This window comes from Oncorhynchus gorbuscha, linkage group LG08 (genome assembly GCF_021184085.1).
Source record: "Oncorhynchus gorbuscha isolate QuinsamMale2020 ecotype Even-year linkage group LG08, OgorEven_v1.0, whole genome shotgun sequence".
Lineage (NCBI taxonomy): Eukaryota > Metazoa > Chordata > Actinopteri > Salmoniformes > Salmonidae > Oncorhynchus > Oncorhynchus gorbuscha.
Window position 1 is genome coordinate 29,449,568 of NC_060180.1, and position 18,118 is coordinate 29,467,685.

The 18,118-nt window shown below is 43.3% G+C and overlaps 1 protein-coding gene across 1 annotated transcript in view; it reads right to left on the minus strand.

Annotated features, from left to right (window-relative positions):
- Window positions 1-1,299: 1,299 nt before the first annotated feature.
- The window catches only part of rrp12 (ribosomal RNA processing 12 homolog), a 29,760-nt gene continuing 12,941 nt past the window's right edge, over window positions 1,300-18,118 (minus strand). Inside the window, exons 21-34 of the mRNA XM_046359070.1 lie at window positions 17,887-18,045; window positions 17,703-17,783; window positions 17,524-17,629; window positions 17,318-17,425; window positions 16,834-16,991; window positions 16,624-16,715; window positions 13,789-13,944; window positions 13,515-13,687; window positions 12,973-13,083; window positions 12,571-12,620; window positions 2,441-2,519; window positions 2,270-2,337; window positions 2,065-2,147; window positions 1,300-1,975 (exon numbers count right to left, since the gene is read on the minus strand). Of these exons, the coding sequence (XP_046215026.1) occupies window positions 1,873-1,975; window positions 2,065-2,147; window positions 2,270-2,337; window positions 2,441-2,519; window positions 12,571-12,620; window positions 12,973-13,083; window positions 13,515-13,687; window positions 13,789-13,944; window positions 16,624-16,715; window positions 16,834-16,991; window positions 17,318-17,425; window positions 17,524-17,629; window positions 17,703-17,783; window positions 17,887-18,045 (1,527 nt within the window). The 3' untranslated portion in view covers window positions 1,300-1,872. The remainder of the gene's footprint in view (window positions 1,976-2,064; window positions 2,148-2,269; window positions 2,338-2,440; window positions 2,520-12,570; window positions 12,621-12,972; window positions 13,084-13,514; window positions 13,688-13,788; window positions 13,945-16,623; window positions 16,716-16,833; window positions 16,992-17,317; window positions 17,426-17,523; window positions 17,630-17,702; window positions 17,784-17,886; window positions 18,046-18,118) is intronic.

Here is an 18,118-nt window from a genome sequence, read left to right on the forward strand (position 1 = left end):
TTCAGTATTCTATGGCCACTGTTTGTCTATGGAGATTGCATGGCTGTGTGATCGATTTTATACACCTGTCAGCAACAGGTGTGGCTGAAATACCTGAATACGCTAATTTGAAGGGATGTATATTTATACACCAGCCCTATATGCAAGTGACTTTCCTTAAGTCATGTTAACCAGTTGAGCTGATATGACGAGAAAAATAAATAAGTTACGGGTGCTGAAACCTAGACATATTTATTATTTGAGGTTAATAAAATGTAATGTTTTTATCTTCAGTAAATGTGCTTTTAATGGTAAATGTAGTTAATTTATCGTACTGTAAGGAAACTCTTGATGGATTATTAGATTATTAAATATCAAAAAGGCAATAAACAGTTTGTCTATTTATTCCCAGAATGGGCCAGAACATCTGCCTACCCCCTCAGAGACGCATGGGACAGTCTCCTCAGAGAACCTCTGGTTTAGATAGATAATTACTCAAATGGTCATCGGTTCCGTGTGCAACCCTACGACTAATTATGTAACAAGTGACGGCTTCACGACTCGCGTGTCTGGTAACTCTTTCCTGGTCTGTACAAAACCCACTTCTTTCCCTAGCCCCCCTTCTCTTACCCCCTGCTCTTTTCCTCCATAGACCCTACCCCTAAAATATTTTAATTTACATGAATAATTTGCTGAGCACAAGCCCAAAGACAAGAACTCAGGCTTCAAGTGATGACAGATCTCACACGCACTCATTAACCCTTGTGCAGTCTCATGGTCTTCATCATCTTGAAATCTGCTCAGGTTACAGAGGGCATTCTCTCATGAGACTTACATAGCACAGCTATTTGGGTCTGGGTGACGAGATTAGAAAGAGTGTGAGGGAAGGAAGGAGAGAGCGAGCAGGCCAGACTTCCTTTGCTCTGCTGTGTCAGGGGGGTTGGTCAGAACAATGAACAGTAGGAGTGTTGTAGTACTCTAGTCATTTCATGAATGGAGCCATTCTGTTGCTCTCCTGTTCACAGTTGCTTTAGTACGGCGTGAACAGGGCTCCCCCACAGCAATGACGGACTGCTTCATTCAAACACTACAGCCAAAGCCTCCCAAGGATAAACTCCCAGCCTCCCCAACCCTACAGCCAATTTGGTATGCCGCCTTGTAGATCTGGAAGAAAGGGATGAGTGTCTTATAGAAGAAGCCATATTGCTGATGTTAATCAAATCTAAATGGAGAAGTGTCTGGGGCTAGGTGTTGATTTTGAATTGGGCAAAAACCCACTTCTGTATTTCCTTCATGCCAATCAAAACTCAAAGAAAACTGTTTTAAGTCTGATGAATCAATAGTTTAATACATTCAAACAGTAATCCTAATTTCATGCGCTGGAATATGTATTAACCAACTCTTGTATATATTCAACCGCAATCTAGACCACCATCTAGCGGTCAAACAGAGCAATAACAAGTCACTCTTGATTTTCACACCATCAACATTTTTTTTTCCATCCTTTAAAAGTAGGGAACATAAATACATTTAAAAACAGATGTTTATCCATCATTAGACATTTTAATTGAACACACCTATAAAGCTAAAGTTTCATGTGTATGCCTGACTGTATCCATTGATAACAATGGGAATTAGGGCAAGACCCCCCAAAAGAGAAATCTACAGATCCATTTGAAGAGCTTTTCAAATCATCTTCACGTTCCTTCTCCCATTCTGTTTCTCGCAGACATACATGGTCTGCTTGTTATGGGGGGGGGGGGGGGGGTATGCCTGAGCAATAAACTGCATAGACTCAGACCCATAGAATTAGCTTTAATTAGATTTCTATGCACAGACCCTCTTAGACAACAGGCAGAAGGACACACATTCAACCGTTGGGATGTAAACCTTTCAGGCCCTCCTCTTGTTCCTTTGCATCCTCTTCCCAGACTGCGCTCCCTTCTGGGCCCCTCTCACCATGCCTTTAAACTGGCCCTGCATCTTTGCTTTCTTCCTACACACACAAAACACAAAGGGTTATTAAGCTTTCGCCATTACAACTCTACGACAATGTTTATTACTAGTTCATTGCTATGTGTTTACCTGCGGTTGAGCTGTGCTTTCCTCAGAGGAATGTAGGCATATGGATCAACCTTTCCTTTCCTCTTCACATCTCCTTTACCCTTCTGGAGAAAAAAAAACAAACAAAAAAACACACTTCAGCCTTGCGGAGATTCAACAAAGAGCTGAACAATAGTCCCCGCTTGAAATCAACCTAAACACACTTCAGCCTGTGTGCATGTGTCACCTTGGCCTTGTAGTCTCCCCCCAGGTCTCTGCTCCCACCCAGAGGTCTGTGGATCCCCGAGCCTCCAGCTGAAAGAAAGAAAACATGCATGAATGCATACACACAAGAGATGGCTGAGACCAGCAACCAGAAAACACAGACAAAGAGAGACAGACTTATAGTCAGCTGTACCTTTGTATTTCAGCTGGGGTTCAATCTCCATGTCATCATCGTAGTGACCATCCCGGAATGTCCTCCTCTTAGTCTTTATCTAAGAGAGAAAGAGATGGGGGGGGGGTTCAGAGGTTTCAGAAGTTGTGTCAGCAGAGGTAGGAAGTAATACAATTCAAATACTCTTGTTACTGTCAGAGTAGCTTTTACGAGTACTGGTACTCAAGTATTTTTTTTTGTCAGTAACAGTTATTCTACTTGAGTGGGATTTTTCAGTACTCTTTCCACCCTGGTGAGTGGGGGAAAGAGTATAAATGGGTGATTGAGTGAATATCAGCCAGTTCCATGACATTAAAAAGTAACAGAGGAGTGAATGAGTGATTGATGGTTGAAATAATTACAATTGTTTATTTCTCGAGTCTGAAGAATATTGAAGTCTGGCAACTTTGTTTATGCACTTTATTTTGTATAGATTTTTTTATTTACATTTGAATAGCTTATTTTATTTTTTTAACATACAGATGTGCCCTGTTTACAACTGATAAAATAAATTAACCTAGTTCCTACTGTACATTAATTTAATCTTAATCTTAATTAAATCTTGGGTGTGATTTACTACCATATATTTTGGCATACAAATATATAAAGGGAGGCCGAGCCGATGACATAATTTCAAGATGGCTACTACCTACATTCCGGTTAGCATTGTGAAGCATAAACAAAATAAACACGGAATTCGTTGATACACATCGACAGCCAGGACTCCACAAATCATGGGAATATATTATTTGTCTGCCTGTGACCTAGTTATTGATCACCAGCCCCAAGAGTCAAAATGTTTATTTTGCTCAACGTTTTCACCAAACTTCCGGCGCCGACTGAGATGGCCGCCTCGCTTCTTCGCGTTCCTAGGAAACTATGCAGTTTTTTGTTTTTTTACGTGTTATTTCTTACATTAGTACCCCAGGTCATCTTAGGTTTCATTACATACAGTCGAGAAGAACTACTGAATATAAGATCAGCGTCAACTCACCATCAGTACGACCAAGAATATGTTTTCCGCGACGCGGATCCTGTGTTCTGCCTTACAAACAGGACAACTGAATGGATCGCATGCAGCGACCCAAGGAAACGACTCCGAAAAAGAGGGAAACGCGGCGGTGTTCTGGTCAGACTCCGAAAAAGGGCACATCGCGCACCACTTCCCAGTATTCTTCTTGCCAATGTCCAGTCTCTCGACAACAAGGTTGATGAAATCCGAGCAAGGGTGGCATTCCAGAGGGATATCAGAGACTGCAACGTTCTCTGCTTTACGGAGACATGGCTTACTGGGAAAACGCTATCCAGGGCGGTACAGCCAACGGGTTTCTCCACGCATCGCGCCGACAGAAACAAACATCTCTCTGGTAAGAAGAGTGGAGGGGGCGTATGCCTCATGACTAACGGGACATGGTGTGATGAAGGAAACATACAGGAACTCAAATCCTTCTGTTCACCTGATTTAGAATTCCTCACAATCAAATGTAGACCGCATTATCTTCCAAGAGAATTCTCTTCGATTATAATCACAGCCGTATATATCCCCCAAGCAGACACATCGATGGCTCTGAACGAACTTTATTTAACTCTTTGCAAACTGGAAAACATTTATCCGGAGGCTGCATTCATTGTAGCTGGGGATTTTAACAAAGCCAATCTGAAAACAAGACTCCCTAAATTTTATCAGCATATCGATTGCGCAACCAGGGGTGGTAAAACCTTGGATCACTGTTACTCTAACTTCCGCGACGCATATAAGGCCCTGCCCCACCCCCCTTTCGGAAAAGCGGACCACGACTCCATTTTGCTGATCCCTGCCTACAGGCAGAAATTAAAACAAGAGGCTCCCACGCTGAGGTCTGTCCAACGCTGGTCAGACCAAGCTGACTCTACACTCCAAGACTGCTTCCATCACGTGGACTGGGACATGTTTCGTATTGCGTCAGATGGGAATATTGACGAATACGCTGATTCGGTGTGCGAGTTCATTAGAACGTGCGTCGAAGATGTCGTTCCCATAGCAACGATAAAAACATTCCCTAACCAGAAACCGTGGATTGATGGCAGCATTCGCGTGAAACTGAAAGCGCGAACCACTGCTTTTAATCAGGGCAAGGTGTCTGGCAACATGACTGAATACAAACAGTGCAGCTATTCCCTCCGTAAGGCTATCAAACAAGCTAAGCGTCAGTACAGAGACAAAGTGGAATCTCAATTCAATGGCTCAGACACAAGAGGCATGTGGCAGGGTCTACAGTCAATCACGGACTACAAGATGAAATCCAGCCCAGTCACGGACCAGGATGTCTTGCTCCCAGGCAGACTAAATAACTTTTTTGCCCGCTTTGAGGACAATACAGTGCCACTGACACGGCCTGCAACGGAAACATGCAGTCTCTCCTTCACTGCAGCCGAGGTGATTAAGACATTTAAACGTGTTAACCCTCGCAAGGCTGCAGGCCCAGACGGCATCCCCAGCCGCGCCCTCCGAGCATGCGCAGACCAGCTGGCCGGTGTGTTTACGGACATATTCAATCAATCCCTATACCAGTCTGCTGTTCCCACATGCTTCAAGAGGGCCACCATTGTTCCTGTTCCCAAGAAAGCTAAGGTAACTGAGCTAAACGACTACCGCCCCGTAGCACTCACTTCCGTCATCATGAAGTGCTTTGAGAGACTAGTCAAGGACCATATCACCTCCACCCTACCTGACACCCTAGACCCACTCCAATTTGCTTACCGCCCAAATAGGTCCACAGACGATGCAATCTCAACCACACTGCCCTAACCCACCTGGACAAGAGGAATACCTATGTGAGAATGCTGTTCATCGACTACAGCTCGGCATTCAACACCATAGTACCCTCCAAGCTCGTCATCAAGCTCGAGACCCTGGGTCTCGACCCCGCCCTGTGCAACTGGGTACTGGACTTCCTGACGGGCCGCCCCCAGGTGGTGAGGGTATGCAACAACATCTCCTCCCCGCTGATCCTCAACACGGGGCCCCACAAGGGTGCGTTCTGAGCCTCTCCTGTACTCCCTGTTCACCCACGACTGCGTGGCCACGCACGCCTCCAACTCAATCATCAAGTTTGCGGACGACACAACAGTGGTAGGCTTGATTACCAACAACGACGAGACGGCCTACAGGGAGGAGGTGAGGGCCCTTGGAGTGTGGTGTCAGGAAAATAACCTCACACTCAACGTCAACAAAACTAAGGACATGATTGTGGACTTCAGGAAACAGCAGAGGGAACACCCCCTATCCACATCGATGGAACAGTAGTGGAGAGGGTAGCTAGTTTTAAGTTCCTCGGCATACACATCACAGACAAACTGAATTGGTCCACTCACACTGACAGCGTCGTGAAGAAGGCGCAGCAGCGCCTATTCAACCTCAGGAGGCTGAAGAAATTCGGCTTGTCACCAAAAGCACTCACAAACTTCTACAGATGCACAATCGAGAGCATCCTGGCGGGCTGTATCACCGCCTGGTACGGCAACTGCTCCGCCCTCAACCGTAAGGCTCTCCAGAGGGTAGTGAGGACTGCACAACGCATCACCGGGGCAAACTACCTGCCCTCCAGGACACCTACACCACCCGTTGTTACAGGAAGGCCATAAAGATCATCAAGGACATCAACCACCCGAACCACTGCCTGTTCACCCCGCTATCATCCAGAAGGCGAGGTCAGTACAGGTGCATCAAAGCTGGGACCGAGAGACTGAAAAACAGCTTCTATCTCAAGGCCATCAGACTGTTAAATAGCCACCACTAACATTGAGTGGCTGCTGCCAACACACTGTCATTGACACTGACCCAACTCCAGCCATTTTAATAATGGGAATTGATGGGAAATGATGTAAATATATCACTAGCCACTTTAAACAATGCTACCTTATATAATGTTACTTACCCTACATTATTCATCTCATATACATATGTATATACTGTACTCTACAACATCGACTGCATCCTTATGTAACACATGTATCACTAGCCACTTTAACTATGCCACTTTGTTTACTTTGTCTACACACTCATCTCATATGTATATACTGTACTCGATACCATCTACTGTATGCTGCTCTGTACCATCACTCATTCATATATCCTTATGTACATGTTCCTTATCCCCTTACACTGTGTATAAGACAGTAGTTTTGGAATTGTTAGTTAGATTACTTGTTGGTTATCACTGCATTGTCGGAACTAGAAGCACAAGCATTTCGCTACACTCGCATTAACATCTGCTAACCATGTGTATGTGACAAATAAAATTTGATTTGATTTGACAAGGTAAGCTTCGATTTGGTCTGTGTTTGACCGATAGCAACATGGGGGTATCAAATGAATCCTTAGGTTGGTAGGAACAAATCTAACATATTGACAATGTTATCGGAAGATGTATAAGATAGTTTTTTATTTATTTTATATTTTCTGGGTCAAGGTTTGGCTTTTTCAAGAGAGGCTTTATTACTGCCACTTTTAGTGAGTTTGGTACACATCCAGTGGATAGAGAGCCATTTATTATGTTCAACATAGGAGGGCCAAGCACAGGAAGCAGCTCTTTCAGTAGTTTAGTTGGAATAGGGTCCAGTATGCAGCTTGAAGGTTTAGAGGCCATGATTATTTTCATCATTGTGTCAAGAGATATAGTACTAAAACACTTGAGCGTCTCTCTTGATCCTAGGTCCTGGCAGAGTTGTGCAGACTCAGGACAACTGAGGTTTGGAGGACTACGCAGGTTTAAAGAGGAGTCCGTAATTTGCTTTCTAATAATCATAATCTTTTCCTCAAAGAAGTTCATGAATTTATCACTGCTAAAGTGAAAGTCATCCTCTCTTGGGGAATGCTGCTTTTTAGTTAGCTTTGCCACAGTATCAAAAAGGAATTTCGGGTTGTTCTTATTTTCCTCAATTAAGTTAGAAAAATAGGATGATCGAGCAGCAGTAAGGGCTCTTCGGTACTGCACGGTGCCGTCTTTCCAAGCTAGTCGGAAGACTTCCAGTTTGGTGTGGCGCCATTTCCGTTCCAATTTTCTGGAAGCTTGCTTCAGAGCTCGGGTATTTTCTGTGTACCAGGGAGCTAGTTTCTTATGAGAAATGTTTTTAGTTTTTAGGGGTGCAACTGCATCTAGGGTATTGCGCAAGATTAAATTGAGATCCTCAGTTAGGTGGTTAACTGATTGTTGTCCTCTGGCGTCCTTGGGTAGGCAGAAGGGAGTCTGGAAGGGCATCAAGGAATCTTTGTGTTGTCTGTGAATTTATAGCACAACTTTTGATGGTCCTTGGTTGGGGTCTGAGCAGATTATTTGTTGCAATTGCAAACGTAATAAAATGGTGGTCCGATAGTCCAGGATTATGAGGAAAAACATTAAGATCCACAACATTTATTCCATGGGACAAAACTAGGTCCAGCGTATGACTGTGATAGGTCCATTCTACCCAGCCATCATCACTAGTCGGTCCTCCTCCATTCTACCCAGCCATTACCACTAGTCTGTCCTCCTCCATTCTACCCAGCCATCACCACTAGTCTGTCCTCCTCCATTCTACCCAGCCATCACCACTAGTCTGTCCTCCTCCATTCTACCCAGCCATCACCACTAGTCTGTCCTCCTCCATTCTACCCAGCCATCACCACTAGTCTGTCCTCCTCCATTCTACCCCAGCCATTACCACTAGTCTGTCCTCCTCCATTCTACCCCAGCCAATCACCACTAGTCTGTCCTCCTCCATTCTACCCAGCCATCACCACTAGTCTGTCCTCCTCCATTATACCCCAGCCATCACCACTAGTCTGTCCTCCTCCATTCTACCCAGCCATCACCACTAGTCTGTCCTCCTCCAGCCATTACCACTAGTCTGTCCTCCTCCAGCCATTACCACTAGTCTGTCCTCCTCCAGCCATTACCACTAGTCTGTCCTCCTCCATTCTCCTCAACCATTACCACTAGTCTGTCCTCCTCCATTCTACCCAGCCATCACCACTAGTCTGTCCTCCTCCATTCTACCCAGCCATCACCACTAGTCTGTCCCCCTCAGCCATTACCACAAGTCTGTCCTCCTTCATTAAGGTGCCACCAACCTCCTGTGCCTAACAGGCCTCTTTCAAATGAAGAGGAATGGCATAGACAAGGTACATCATCATCCCTAAGTGTCTACAGTTGATTGTGTAGCTCAATGAAGCCACTTTGAAACTGGGAATCCTTAGTGGTGAAACTGTCCCTTGTTTTAGCTCCTCCTCCTTGTTCAACACTAACAACTGAGGCCAGAAGTCAAATCAAATCACATTTTATTTATAAGTAATCCTTCTCACCCCCCCTTTAAGATTTAGATGCACTATTGTAAAGTGACTGTTCCACTGGATGTCATAAGGTGAATGCACCAATTTGTAAGTCGCTCTGGATAAGAGCGTCTGCTAAATGACTTAAATGTAATGTAAAATGTATGACTTAATAGGAACATTGAATGTCCACCGAGTGACTATATCTTTGCGCATCAAAAATATGTTGCTTGCTTACACACTGTAGGCATCCATTACACAGGGGATTGGTTATGGCACATTGACAGTTTTGTAGCCAATGAGATAAGCTTTCCAGGGATATGCAGTTCACCTGGGTGGGACAAAGCAAGGCCTAGAACCTTTTATGCGTAATGCAAAATATTGCTACCTGGCTCAGAGACAAGACGCACAGAGCACGCTACATTAAAAATGTAAACAGACTGAAATTAAAGTGACATCGCTTTAGCATAAAAGATGGCTTCTCAGGGGGAGGGGGAAAAAATGTAAAATATTTGGACAACGAGGATTTCGACTTGGCCAATTGCTTTCCAGGAGGATTGGATCCCCTTTTAGAGTTAAGTTGTCTGCATTTTGCGCTTTTGATTTAGTTTACATAGGCCTATGTAACAAGTCATTTCACTGTATGCCGTTTCATCCTTGTAACTTTGGGAGAGGCCACTAAACTCTCATGACCATTGTTTATTTGTGCTTCTATTTGCATTACTACCAGGTCCTCCACAAGACCAGGAAATAGTAGAATACTATTTCAACACTTTGTGGACATTGCTACAATAAAAATAGCTTTAATTCACCACAAGCAGATGACCAAAGCAAAAAGGTCAAACCCCTCTTTCCCAGTTGGCCTTCTGAGAGCAGTTGGTGTTGAGAATGTCTGAATTGGGGGCCCAAAATCGACCTCACAACTATCAACAAGAACCCCCACTCAAGGTGAGTGCCACTATCCAACTCTCATGCCAAGAGACAAGTCACAACATGCACATGGTATGGTGAAAGTGGAATCTAATCTATTTACACTTTTGATGCAAAACAAAAAACATTTGTAAATAGTTCATCTTATTTCTATTCTTGCACCTTTTTTAGTGAAAGACACGTGTAACCAAGTTGATAAGACATTTTTATATATTGTTGTCTGTTGCTTTTATATGTTTTTTCTTTAGAAACAGCTCATTTGTATGTGGGGACAATACGTTGGATATGTCTAGGCTAAATGTTTAGGCAGTTTCTGGTGTTTGAAAAAGGAATATTCATCGCTAGTCTGACCAATCGTAATCCACGCTTCAAGATTGTTTTGATCACGCGGACTGGGATATGTTCCGGGTAGCATCTGAGAACAACATAGATGAATACACTGATACGGTGACTGAGTTTATCAGGAAGGGTATAGGAGATGTTGTACCCACTGTGACTATTAGAATCAACCCTAACCAGAAACTGTGGACATATGGAAGTTTACATAAACTTAAGTTTAAATGTATTTGGCTAAGGTTTTTCACAATTCCTGACATTTAATAATAGAAAAAAAATTATCAGCCTTAGGTCAGTTAGGCTGACCACTATTTTAACAATGTGAAATGTCAGAATAAAAGTAGAGAATGATTCATTTCAGCTTTTATTTCTTTCATCACATTCCCAGTGGGTCAGAAGTTTACATACACTCAATTAGTATTTGGTAGCATTGCCTTTAAACTGTTTAACTTGGGTCAAACGTTTCAGGTAACCTTTCACAAACTTCCCACAATAAGTTGGGGGAATTTTGGCCCGTTCCTGCTGACAAAGCTGGTGTAACTGAGTCAGGTTTGTAGGCCTCCTTGCTCGCACATGCTTTTTCAGTTCTGCCCACAAATTTTCTAGGTTTGAGGTCAGGGCTTTGTGATGGCCACTCCAATACCTTGACTTTGTCCTTAAGCCATTTTGCCACAACTTTGGTAGAATGCTTGGGGTCATTGTCCATTTGGAAGACCCATTTGCAAACAAGCTTAAACTTCCCGACTAAATGTCTTGAGATGTTGCATCAATATATCCACACAATTTTCTTTCCTCATGATGCCATCTATTTTGTGAAGTGCACCAGTCCCTCCTGCAGCAAAGCACCCCCACAACATGATGCTGCCACCCCACAACATGATGCTGCCACCCCACAACATGATGCTGCCACCCCACAACATGATGCTGCCACCCCACAACATGATGCTGCCACCCCACAACATGATGCTGCCACCCCGTGCTTCATGGGTGGGATGGTGTTCTTCGGCTTGCAAGCATCCCCCTTTTTCCTCCAAACATAATGATGGTCATTATGGCCAAACAGTTCTATTTTTGTTTCATCAGACCAGAGGACATTTCTCCAAAACGTCTGATCTTTGTCCCCAAGTGCAGCTTCAAACCATAGTCTGGCTTTTTTATGGCTGTTTTGGAGCAGTGGCTTCTTCCTTGCTGAGCGACCTTTCAGTTTGTCAAAATAGGACTCGTTTTTACTGTGGATATAGATAATTTTGTACCCGTTTCCTCCAGCATCTTCACAAGGTCCTTTGCTGCTGTTCTGAGATTGATTTGTGCTTTTCGTACTAAAGCACATTCATCTTAAGGAGACAGACCGCCTCTCTTTCCTGAGCGGTATGACGGCTGTGTGGTCCCATGGTGTTTATACTTGCATACTATTGTTTGTACAGATGAACGTGGTACCTTCAGGTGTTTGGAAATTGCTCCCAAGGATGAACCAGACTTGTGGCGGTCTACAATATTTTGTGTGAAGTCTTTGCTAATTTCTTTTGATTTTACCATGATGTCAAGCAAAGAGGCAGTGAGTTTGAAGGTAGGCCTTGAAATACATCCACAGGTACAACTCCAACTGACTGAAATTGTGTCAGAATCTTCTAAAGCCATGACATCATTTTCTGGAATTTTCCAAGATGTTTAAAGGTGCAGTCAACTTAGTGTATGTAAACTTCTGACCCACTGGAATTGTGATAGATTATTTCACTTATAACTCACTGTCTAAACAATGGTTGGAACAATTACTTGTGTCATGCCAAAGTAGATGTCCTAACAGACTTGCCAAAACAATAGTTCGTTAACAAGAAATTTGTGAAGTGGTTGAAAAAAACAAGTTTTAACGACTCCAACCTAAGTGTATGTAAACTTCCGACTTCAACTGTAACTCCTATCATTTCCTCAATCTCCCAGATGTTTCTTTCCAAATATATACCAAGTTTTTGCATGTCAGAATCATGTAATTACACATGAATAGCATGTACCTTTGGGTATGTCTATTTAAGGGGAAATCTACGTTTTGCCATTACATCGAATGAGGTTAAACTGTACTTCTACCATAAGTAGAATATTCAGTACTCTTCCCACCCTTGTGTCAGTAATCTCAGCAGGCAACTTCTTACACAATGATATTCATTTAGTGGCAAATCCTAACTTTATCCAACCTAATTAATGGCAATGGGATACTTTGGCTGCGTTTACAATTCTAACATGTTGCACAATTATCAAATGATTTGTCAAAAGACCAATTAAGTGGCAAAAGATCAGAATTAGGCTGCCTGTGTAAATGCAGCCTATGTGAAAATGTGGCTTGAGTGGACTTTCGGGTTGACGCATTTAACAGGTTGGGTTGTAATCCCTCCGATGAAGCCATTTTTATGAGTGTTTGTGCATATTGTCCCGATGCTACGACATGAAAGGAGCTTTATTCGGGACGCGGGGAGGTCGTGTACCTTGTCTAGGAAGTCGCCACAGTGAGCACAGATCCCATGGTAACGTGGTAAATCAGTAGGCAACACTGATGGATACTCACACTCTTGACTCCAGCCTCCTCCAGAATGTCTTTCATCTCTCCCTCATCATCTGTAAGGGAAGAGAGAAACATCATACTGAAATGTGAACAAAAAAGATGGATTCGTGGATTTATAAAGCCCTTTTCACATCATAATTTAGCTACACAGTAACCCAACCTGGACCGCAAAGAGAAAGCAGAAGCAGGTTATGATAGACTATTACTAGACGTAGAGATTGAGTAATGTGGGTGAAAGCAAAATACTAATTTCCATTTCCACAAACTGGAAGATAAAGTATATATTTTATTTTAAATTAGTTGTAGATGAAAATGTGGTTGAAGAGAATTTCAGATCACTTCTCTCTCTCCTCCCATAACAAAGAGTGAGTTTGGGTATCTGTGTGTGTGTGTGTGTCCTACTACCTTTAGTCTTGTCTCCCTCGTCATTGTCCTCTTTGATGATGAGTCTTCCGTCTGACGTGACCTTGAAGTTGTGCTGAACTTTTGCCCTCTTCTTCATGTCTGGGTTGGTGGCTGAAACACACACACACACTCCCAGGTTAATACATACACTCTCCATACAAAACAATTAATCTCCCTGTCTACCAAAAACCATGGGTCGTGATCCTTAAGCACCAAAAAGAAAACTGACATTAACAGCAAGAAACTACATTGACTTGTCGAATAAGAACAGCTCATTTTCATATCGCAAAATGTTTAAAACATTTTCCTTTGCATGTCCTAATGAACTAATCTAGATCAACATTAGTCATATTTCATTCCAGACAATCCTTCCTTCCCTCGATCACTTCTCTTTGTTGATCGGAGACAACTGCGTGGATGTTAGCAGTAGTTCTAGACGTTTCATCCTGATCTGAATGACCAAGGGGAAGGAAATACGCTCCCTGGAATGATACACAGTTGTAGTTTCAACACCACAAAGTTGAGAGTAAAGGCTCCATTACCCAAGACCCTCTGGGAGACAGTGGGATCCAGGAAGTTGAGTGGTTCGTCTCCCTGTCCCTCCTTCAGCCAGGCCCGCCCCGTCTGCTTTGTGGGCTTCTTCTGGGTCTTAGCGCCCTTAGGCCTTTCGTCATCTGACATATCAGAGTCCGACTCGGCCAAGATCTCCTCAATACTGAGGGAGAGAAGAGGACAGAAGAAGTGTTGAAGAGAGAGTCACAAATCGAATGTTAAGATGTGTATTACGGAGTCAAGAGTAGCGTAGCGTGTGTATACCTCGCTCCCCTGGCTTTTGGCTTGTCGTCCCCGCTGTCTGAGTCGTCGTGGTCTTCGTCCGCCAGTCTTGATCTCTTGGTTCTGGCCTCAGCCTTACGGATGTTCACCAACACCTTATGATGCTCCGCAGGCAGCTTGCTTTTCACCAACTCAAACCTACAAATCAAATGTATTTATATATCAGCTGATGTAAAAAGGGATATCTCAAAGTGCTGTACAGAAACCCAGCCTAAAACCCCAAACAGCAAGCAATGCAGGTGTAGAAGCACGGTGATTAGGAAACACTCCCTAGAAAGGCCAAAACCTAGGAAGAAACCTAGAGAGGAACCAGGCTATGAGGGGTGGCCAGTCCTCTTCACAATGTAGTCAATGTAGTCATGGATTTCACTTGTTTTTTAACTTGAATGTTTTAAAACATGCAGGTAACTGCGAAAATAATGGAAACACTTGAGTAAATGAGGGAACATAAAGTACACTGAACAAAAATATAAATGCAACAACTATACCAAGTTAAAGTTCATATCAGGAAATCAGTCAAAATAAAAGGAATTCGACCCTAATCAATGTATTTCACATGATTTAATCAGCTTCTTGCTATGCCACACCTATCAAGTGGATGGATTATACAGGCAAAGGAGAAATACTCACTAACAGGGATAAACACATTTGTGCACAACATTTCAGAATAAAGCTTCTTGTGCGTATAGAACATTTCTGGGATCTTTTATTTCAACTCATGAAACATGGGACCAACACTTTACATGTTGTGTTTATATATATTTTTCAGTGTACACTATCGGGCAAAAGTTTTAGAACACCTACTCATTTAAGGGAGTTTCTTTATTTTCACTATTTTCTACATTATATAATAATAGTGAAGACATCAAAACTATGAAATAACACATATGTAGTAACCAAAAAAAGTGTTTTAATTTATATATAATTTTATATATACATATATATTTTTTTTGAGATTCGTCAAAGTAGCCACCCATTGCCTTGATGCCAGCTTAGCACACTCTTGGCATTCTTCCAACCAGCTTCATGTGGTAGTCACCTGGAATGCATTTCACTTAACAGGTGTGCCTTAAGTTAATTTGTGAAATTCTTTCCTTCTTAATGCGTTTGACCCAATCAGTTGTGTTGTGACATGGTGGGGAGGTATACAGAACATACCTCTATCTGGTAAAAGGCCAAGTCCATATTATGGCAAGAACAGCTCAAATAAGCAAAGAGATCATCACTTTAAGATATGAAGGTCAGTCAATACGGAACATTTCAAGAACTTTGAAAGTATCTTCAAGTGCAGTCGCAAAAACCAGCAAGCACCATCAGGCCTTCATGGTTGAATTGCTGCAAAGAAACCAGTAAGAAGAAGAGACTTGCTTGGGCCAAGAAACACAAGCAATGGACATTAGACCGGTAGATTTTGGGTATGGGTGAACAGATCTCCGCATGTGTATTTCCCACTGTGAAGCATGGAGGTGGTGTTATGGTGTGGGATTGCTATGCTGGTGACACTGATTTATTTAGAATTTAAGGCACACTTAACCAGCATGGCTACCACAGCATTCTGCAGCGATACGCCATCCCATCTGGTTTGGGCTTAGTGGGACTATCATTGGCCCAACACACCTCCATGCTTAGTATGGGCTATTTGACCAAGAAGGAGACTGATGGAGTGCTGATGTGTCATTTCATAGTTTTGATGTCTTCACTATTATTCTACAATGTAGAAAATGGTAAAAAAATAAAAACATTGAATGAGTAGGTGTTCTAAAACATTTGACCGGTAGTATATGTTGAAAGCAGATACTTCCACACAGGTGTGGTTCCGGAGTTAAGCCCTTCCGGAGTTAAGTCTACATCCTTGGTTCGCGATATCTAGGTAACATATGGAATTGTTGTAAGATGGTCATACCATGGATCATTTAGCCATTTGATTTGGGATTTTAGAACCCCCGACTAACATCCCATAATGCTTAAAGTCATCTATAAAAATGTGGGGCAGGCCGGTATTTTGGCTACCATGGCAATGCCCCATCCATAGGGCAAGCGTGGTCACAATGGTTTGATGAGCATGAAAACAATGTAAACCATATGTCCATGTAGTGTTGAACGGCGTATGGAAACTTCTGTACCTTTTCCAATACTGAACATGAAATACGTTTTCGGTACTAGAGTTTGTTGCTGCCGGTAATGTCAACTGTGTCTCACGGATCAAGTCAGTCTATCAGCGCAGCCGATGTCCCCCTTCTGTGCAGCATGAGTGGGGAGCTAACACTCTTGAATAATGCGACACGGCATGCAGAAACTGTTAGAAAAACAATGCAAGGCGATACCGATAGATTTCAGCTTGGCCGTCTAACCTTCCTTCTTTAGCTTACAGTTGAAGCTAACATCAATAAACTCCCCTCGTTCTTTGTGAAACGCCCACAAAATATGCAAAGCGTATTGCCACAAACTTTATTAATTCACTTAAAATCAGTCCCTCTCGCACATCCCTCCCAAAGATTATCTACTGGCTCAGCGAACTGACTGTGTGTGTGTGTGTGAGAGAGAGAGAGGTCTCAGACGTGCCCCCCCTTGTGTGAATGACATCATTATTAGGGGTGTACCAAGTACCTCGGACAAAACACGCATCATACAGGATATGGAACATCTATGCCAATGTGTGTACAATATCCACGTATGTCCCTGTCCATTACTGCCATGTGGGTATTGATAAAAACAGCTACAGCATGCCACTCTTCAACTCAGATCCACATAACGCTAATCATCTAGCAAGCAAACTAGAGTGAAAAGTGTCAAATCAAATATGTTTCCTAAACTTACCCAAACTTCCTGATAAACTTGGTGAAAATGTTTTTCAGTTTCGTCCTGAAGTGTCTTCTAACGTCATCCTTGATGTTCCCAACACCCTCCATCTGAGAGAGACACACAACCATGTTCAAGCAAAGTTCTGCAAACCAACTTCAGCACCAACATAAGTGGTTTTCTGCTACACAGACCCAGAAACCCAACACAAACCGCACACAACCCTACCATCACAGTGACGTGTCCAGCCAGCGTCTTGGGGTCCATGACGAAGAGGATGACCTTGACGAAGCTGAGCGCTGCTTTCACAATCTCCCTGGTCCGAGACGTCAGCAGCAGGCACACGTTGTGTAGGAGGTGCTCCATCGATCCCATGTCTATAGAGTCTGACACGCACACACACTTTGTAACAGCTGCGCCAGTGATGAAATCGGCTAGAGCAGGGCTGTCAAACTCATGCCACGGAGGGCCGATTGTCTGCGATTTTCACTCCTCCCATGTACTAGATTGATCAACTAAGGTCACTGATGAGTTAGGAAGTCCCCTCACCTGGTTCTCTACGTCTTAATTGGATACAAATTGAAAGGAAATAATGAATGAAAACCAGCAGACACTCGACCCTCCATGAAATAAGTTTGAAAGCCCTGAACTAGAGGGATATAAACACACCATAAACACACACCGTAAACAGTGTCAGTGTGAGGGGATTTACCTTTGTACTCAAAGACCAGTCTAGTGAGAGCCAGGACTGTACATGTGATCATCGTGACCGAGCCGGTCAGCCCCACGTAGACCAACAGTAGGTACTGCTCCAAGGCTTCTACAGGGACAGAAAGACGGGGAGTAAACTCTACGTGATAGTAAGAATCTAGAGGACATGTAAGCCTAACCAAACGCCTCTGGTCGAGTAATCCTTACCTTTGGCATCTCCACAGAACCTGATAAAAGCGTTTCCTATCTCCACCAGTAGAGTGTAGGCGTTCTTACGAGCTCCCACTGACACCTCCTTAGTACATATGATCACCTAGGAGAGTTAAAGAATAGTGTAAGTGTGTGAGTGCTAGCGTGAGTATGTGTGCGCGTGTGTGTGTGTATACCTCTGGTAGCAGGGCAGTGATGAAGTCTCTGTGTTCATCACTCAGCTGTTTCACAATGTGGATAAGACACTTTAGTCTGGGCTGAGAGAGGAAAAGGGAACGAGAGGGAGAGTTAGACAAAAATTAAGCTGGTTGAGCTGTCCTTGCACTCAGTTAAGGGCGGGGAGCACACACACAGTCTTACCCTCTTGGCGGGAGATGAAGCATTCTTCAGTGTCCCCAGCAGAACGTGTTTGAGCGTCTCTAGGTGAGAGAGAACGAAAGATCTACACTCCTCCCTCTCTCCACCGCACATCTCCTCCAATACGCGGTATGCCTTCTTCTGCATGTGTGGCTCCTTATTCTACACACCCAAAAATCAGAAAGGGAAACACGTATGAGCGGTGGGGGGGGGGGGGGGGGATAAATCAGTTATT